Here is a 7,176-nt window from a genome sequence, read left to right as displayed (position 1 = left end):
ACAGCTAAGACTTAATAATGGACAGGTAAGACTCAATAATGGACAGGTAAGACTCAATAATGGACAGGTAAGAGTTGATAATGGACAGCTACAGGTACAAAAATGTACCTTATTGTACATTCTACTATATAATGTATGATGAGAACAAAGGATGACGTCATAACTGTGTTTTAACTTATTATAAAATCTTTAAATATTTTGATCTCATAGATAATAAGATAAATGTGTCATAACCATGCACTGAAATAAGTAAAAGTGTATTAGGGGGAGGTCGCAGATCCAATACTTCAATTATGATGTCATAATAAAGTGGGCTATATGGCATTCATGACTGATATGAATGCACCGTAAATTTGGCTTGTTTATATATATAGTGACAATGCAACTAAGTGATGATACAAACACGGTAATATTGGACAATAATTAACTTATTTCTAATGTAATTTGCAACAAATAATTGTTATTTTATGGACTTTTGAGACTTGGACTGAAGTTGAAGACTATTCCATGAGCCTGAGATCTAGCCACTGAGTTGGTAAGTATATCATAGGCATTTAAAATCAGTATTAGAAAAGAATATATCAATAACATGAACTATGGTCTAAATACTTTTTGATTTTTCTTTTCACCGACAACATATATTCAAAATTATATTTAGTATTGTAAATAATTAAAAACACATATAAAGTGACTGAAATGAAAATTATTAATGTAAGGAAAAATAACAAAAATAATACCATTGTGTATTTTTGCAGTGTTTGTGTCTGAAGAAGTATATGAACATGTCATTATTTAAATGCGCTCCATCTGGCGGCAGTTTGAAGAAGATACATTCTGAATTACCAGATCATCGAAAATGAAAATTTCTGTCAGTAATCCACTATGTAAGATATTATAAAGAATTAAAAACCTTGACTTTGACATTAAAAGGAAAAATGCATTTTACCAGTTGCAGTTCATATGATCATGGCAAAAAATATTTCAAAAAACACAGTATTGGAGCTCATTGTAAATGTATAGGATGCATATTTTGTAGTAAGTTTGTCAAATGTTTGTTTTAAATCAACTCTATCACACCATTTTAATATGATTGTTGACATTTTCCTACCGATTCACACATGCATGTAGAACTGTTAAACCCCTATTTTCACTGGTCAATCCGTCTACGACACATCGACAGTTTCGTACTCGCATGCTTCCTCACTATACTGAACCTGTGCTCTGGGCTGCAGTGATGCCACGTCATCATAGGTTTGTTCGTCCAGCTGGGTGCTTTTTGTTGGTATTTCAGATAAGAGCCGCCCACTGTTGGAACCATACAGACTCTCCTCCGGGGCCGTACCCTTTGGTTTCTGGCCCCCTTTGGGTTCCAGCGTGTCATACATTTCATCATCATCGTCATCATTAATCGGGGGGAGTGGAATCTTATTTCCAGTCTTGTTTTCTTTTCCTGCTAATGTTAAGCTACCGTAATTTTCCACATGTATTTCCGATGATCTTTGACCGTGCGTTTTCCAGCTTCCAGACACTTTCTGTACATCAGAGTACATATCCTCTCTGGAAGATAAAACAGGCTGAATCTGGGGAACAGCTTCATCGTAAATATGATCGTCAAATGATGACCCCTTTCGCTGTAATGGTTTAGGCTCAAGACATTCTTTTTCCTGTTCTTTTGTTTTCTTATCCTTCTTTTTCCCAAAAAAAGGAAAACCTACTTTCTTATCTTCTTTTTTGTCCTTTTCCTTTTCTTCTTTTTTGTCCTTTTCCTTTTCCTCATTTTTCTTACTATATCTCTGTTTATCTGATGATTGTCTAGAAGCAATACTTGCAGATAATTCCTTCTGGAATTTATCTGTTTTAGCTGCCCCTTTGAGACTGGACCTTGAGCCAGCCTCTGAATTGTCAAGTTTACCTGCGGGACTACTTACAGGACGTTTTGACGATGTAGAGGTCCGGAGATTATCTGTGCTGATTTCTGTATCATCAGCTCTAGAATGTTGCTGCTGAAGTTTGAGGTTAAACTTTCGCTGGGTTTGTAAGTCTATAGCTTGGTCAACAGCTTTAGGATTACTAACTTTGAATGAGAACTCACCTTCCCCCGTCTCTGACCGCCGTCCAGCAGATATCATAAACAAACCAGTACTTTTTGCAGTTCCATATGACCGTATGTACTCATACATCCAACGGAAGAGCAAGGGGTTTTCTTTTGATGGATCTTCCAAATAGATGTTTGTCATGGTGACCAGTAGGCGATATGGCTTGTCTGCTTCAAGGCGTTTCTTTGTGGATGCCGGTGTTGGTTCTATTGTCACATCAAATGCAATGGCTGAAATAACAAACATAATTCAAAGTTAATATTTTACAAGGTCACACACTGGTATCTTTTCTATATTACAAGGTCACAAACTGCTACATGTATCTTTTCTATATTACAATGTCACACACCGCTATCTTTTCTATATTACAATGTCACACACCGCTATCTTTTCTATATTACAATGTCACACACCGCTATCTTTTCTATATTATAAGGGCACACGCATACACTGCTATCTTTTCTATATTATAAGGTCACACACCGCTATCTTCTCTATATTACAAGGTCGCACAGTGGTATCTTTTCTATATTACAAGGCCACACACTGGTATCTTTTCTATATTACAAGGTCACACACCGCTATCTTTTCTATATTATAAGGTCACACGCATACACTGCTATCTTTTCTATATTACAAGGTCACAAACTGCTACATGTATCTTTTCTATATTACAAGGTCACACACCGCTATCTTTTCTATATTACAAGGTCACGAACCGCTACCTTTTCTATATTACAAGGTCACACACTGCTATCTTTTCTATATTACAAGGTCACACACTGCTATCTTTTCTATTTTACAAGGTCACACACCGCTATCTTTTCTATATTACAAGGTCACACACCGCTACCTTTTCTATATTACAAGGTCACACACTGCTATCTTTTCTATATTACAAGGTCACACACTGCTATCTTTTCTATTTTACAAGGTCACACACCGCTATCTTTTCTATATTATAAGGTCACACACACACACTGCTATCTTTTCTATATTACAAGATCATACACGCTATCTTTTCTATATTACAAGGTCACACATTGGTATCTTTTCTATATAACAAGGTCACACACTGCTACCTTTTCTATATTATAAGGTCACACGCTGGTATCTTTTCTATATTACAAGGTCACACACCGCTATCTTTTCTATATTATAAGGTCACACGCTGGTATCTTTTCTATATTACAAGGTCACACACTGCTATCTTTTCTATTTTACAAGGTCACACACCGCTATCTTTTCTATATTACAAGGTCATACACCGCTACCTTTTCTATATTACAAGGTACACACTGCTACATGTATCTTTTTTATATTACAAGGTCCCACACCGCTATCTTTTCTATATTACAAGGTCACACACTGCTATATTTTCTATATTACAAGGTCACACATTGCTATCTTTTCTATATTACAAGGTCACACACTGCTATCTTTTCTATATTACAAAGTCACACACTCCTATCTTTTCTATATTACATTGGCAAGTGGCAATTAACATAAGACCCACATCTATTAGTTAAAAGTGGCGACAAACTCCGTTGTTGAATTAAATATACTTTTTGAAATCGTATCTTTTTGCATACAGTCAAACTTAATACTTATATGTGGGCACAAAAGTTCTTCATTATATAATTGTTATAGGAACGACTTAGAACTCCTATTAACATTGTGAAATGCACATTGAATGAGCTTCAACCAATTCGACTAGCAATAATGGCAAAATGCTAAATACCAATGTCAGCTGTCTAAATACGAACGCCAGCTGTCTAAATACTAATGTCAGCTAGCTGTCTAAATACCAATGTCAGCTGTCTCAATATCAATGTCAGCTGTCTAAATACCAATGTCAGTTGTCTAATGTCTTATAACAAAACAATAGTAGTTCAAGCGTCTGTCGTTTGTCATAAGTCTTAGGCAAATGCGCTATTTAGCAACACATCTTCTGAATTTGACATTCGATAAGGCCCAACAACAAAAATAGGTGATTCCGGTCACACTACCTACCCTTATTTCCTGTGCCCATCCTAAACTTTTTAAGACAATATTCAGAGAAGCACTGTTAAAGTCAAGATCATTACCTGCCTACCTACTCTTAATGTTTCCAACACGTTACAGGAAACACATGTAGTCTTTGTCTGGCCTAAGGGCACCTGCTCTAAGAAGAAAGCCCCAAATGGATTTTAAAAAATGTAACTTTAAATTAGAGTATATATATAGATTTCATAATTTCTGTAAGTTTTGTTAAACAAATTCAACCACAAAATGGTGCTGTTTAAACTTTACTGAACTTCAATAGCGAATTCAACTTTGGGAGTAGATTAAAGAGACCCCGTTTTCTCAGCTACAGTAGTCATGGGAAAATTGTTTGAGGAAAAAAAGTGTCTAAATCATTAAAATAAAAGGCACACTGGTTGTCATTTCATCATTAAAATAAAAGGCACACTGGTTGTCATTTCATCGTTCCAGGTGCGTGGTCAAATACGACATTTGACAACAACAGAAATACAGTTTTTCTGTGAAAATAAATGAAAACATCAGTCTCAGAAAAATACTATTTAGCCCCTTGAATGTTCTTATTGTGATCAGGAGTATGATGTTTTGACTGATGACTTCTACCTGTGACCTTGACCTTTGAGATTTATACATGTATATACTGTGCTAGCTGATACCCAATGTGTCATCCACTTGAAATGCATACTAGGATGTTTCAGAGAAATCTACTTTGATGAGTCATTTAGACAATGCAAGTACTTTAATAAGCCTACTGAACCAGACGTATTTTCAATTCCGTTGATGAAACAGTTTGACATTTGAGGAAGTATTTACAAATATATATATACTGTACATCGTATGATGTAAATTGACACCAGGTACAAATGTACATGTCACAGTTGTGAACCATCTAGAACTCATTTGAAGGGAAAGAGGTCTCCAATGTGAGGCTAGACTATGTAAGAGGATGATCCCAGAGCACCCCAACCCTGGCATCCATCCCAAAGATGCTTGAGGAATGAAATACAATTTGAACCTAAAAATTAAATTGAAAAACTACTTAGTAAGGAGGATATATATTTGGCTATATTTTTCCATTACTTCCCAATATATGTTTCATTATTTAGCCACATTTCTGGTATTTTCACAAGAGTATTATATTTTTATATTCGCGTCCAGTGAAAACATTTTAAATTCAATTAAGGTTGAAAAGCATTGATAAAAGTAGGGAGGCAATTTTTGTTCTGTATAACATACATTACGTTCATGGTGATCATGATTTAGGATGAAATACACCAGGCCCTGGTGATCATGATTTTGGGTAAATAGACCAGGCCCTGGTGATCATGATTTAGGGTGAAATACACCAGGACCTGGTGATCATGATTTAGGATGAAATAGACCAGGCTCAGTTGATCATGATTGAGGGTAAATAGACCAGGCCCTGGTGATCATGATTTAGGGTGAAATACACCAGGACCTGGTGATCATGATTTAGGATGAAATACACAAGGCCCTGGTGATCATGATTGATGGTGAAATAGACCAGGCCCTGGTGATCTTGATTTTGGGTAAATAGACCAGGCCCTGGTAATCATGATTTAGAGTAAATAGACCAGGCCCTGGTGATCATAATTGAGGGTGAAATACACCAGGCCCTGGTGATCATGATTGAGGGAGAAATAGACCAGGCCCAGGTGATCATGATTTAGGGTGAAATACACCAGGCCCTGGTGATCATAATTTAGGTTGAAATAGCTAGACTAGACTCTGGTGATCATGATTTAGGATAAATAGACCAGGCCCTGGTGATCTTGATTTTGGGTAAATAGACCAGGCCCCGGTGATCATGAGTTAGAGTAAATAGACCAGGCTCTGGTGATCCTGATTTAGGGTGAAATAGACCAGGCTCTGGTGATCATGATTTATGGTAAATAGACCAGGCCCTGGTGATCATGATTTAGGGTGAAATAGACCAGGCCCTGGTGATCATGATTTAGGGTGAAATAGACCAGGCCCTGGTGATCATGATTTAAGGTGAAATAGACCAGGCCCTGGTGATCATGATTTAGGGTGAAATAGACCAGGCCCTGGTTATCATGATTTAAGGTGAAATAGACCAGGCCCTGGTGATCATGATTTAGGGTGAAATAGACCAGGCTCAGTTGATCATGATTGAGGGTAAATAGACCAGGCCCTGGTGATCTTGATTTGGGGTGTACATATGTACCTTCTGATTGGTCAATTCCAAAAGTGATATTTTCTTGGTGTGTACTTTTTTATTGGTCAATTCCAAAAGTGATATTTTCATTTTGTATACTTTCTGATTGGTCAATTCAAAAGTGATATTTTCATTTCGTATACTTTCTGATTGGTCAATTCAAAAGTGATATTTTCATATTGTGTAATTTCTGATTGGTCAATTCCAAAAGTGATATTTTCACATTGTAATTTTTTTACCTGTCACAATTTGAAACAGATGTCACTTTATCAAGTTGACAGAATTCGATATTTCACTGGCAAAAATGTTATAAGTTCTTGTACTACTCACTGTCTTCTGAAGACTCGTACAGCATATTTGCTTTGAATGTTGATCCATCGTCATCCTCATCCCCGATGGTTGCACCAGACCCGCCGTCTGCTGATATGATTATAACATAATTGTGCAGAACAGTACTCCAGTCCTCCAGCTCAGCCTCACAATCAAAGCACAGAGTCAGTCTCTCTCTTTTCATGTGAATATCTATGTAAAAGTCTTTACTGCTGGACTTATTCACGGTGTCGATACTTTTTACTTGTCTCAATGGGTGGGACTTCTTGTGCTTGGAATTCTTTTTTGCTTCATCTTGATTTTCATAAAATTCTAAAAGTGGCACTTCTTCACTTTGATTGTAAAAGACACACCATTTCTTCTGTTTTGTTCTCTGAAACATAACAAACCAGTTATCAGCTTTTATATCATAACATTTCTTATCTACTACCTGTATCTTGATTACAACTTTTCGATGATTTGACAAAATGAAGCACTGTAACTCAGATAGCCATACCAGTAACTACAATTGTAAGCCAAAGCTACGAC

General features: G+C 36.4%; 1 protein-coding gene across 1 annotated transcript; it reads right to left on the bottom strand.

The window, feature by feature from the left end:
- Positions 1–669: 669 nt before the first annotated feature.
- Positions 670–7,021, bottom strand: LOC110464121 (uncharacterized protein DDB_G0284459-like; the record flags this gene model as incomplete). Its single annotated transcript, XM_021519179.1, has 2 exons — positions 670–2,326; positions 6,649–7,021. Coding segments are annotated over 2 exons (1,536 nt in total), but the record flags the coding sequence as incomplete, so codon positions are not given.
- Between the last annotated feature and the right edge of the window lie 155 nt (positions 7,022–7,176).

This window comes from Mizuhopecten yessoensis, unplaced genomic scaffold (genome assembly GCF_002113885.1).
Source record: "Mizuhopecten yessoensis strain PY_sf001 unplaced genomic scaffold, ASM211388v2 scaffold10961, whole genome shotgun sequence".
Taxonomy (NCBI): domain Eukaryota; kingdom Metazoa; phylum Mollusca; class Bivalvia; order Pectinida; family Pectinidae; genus Mizuhopecten; species Mizuhopecten yessoensis.
This window is presented reverse-complemented; position numbering and strand designations above follow the sequence as displayed.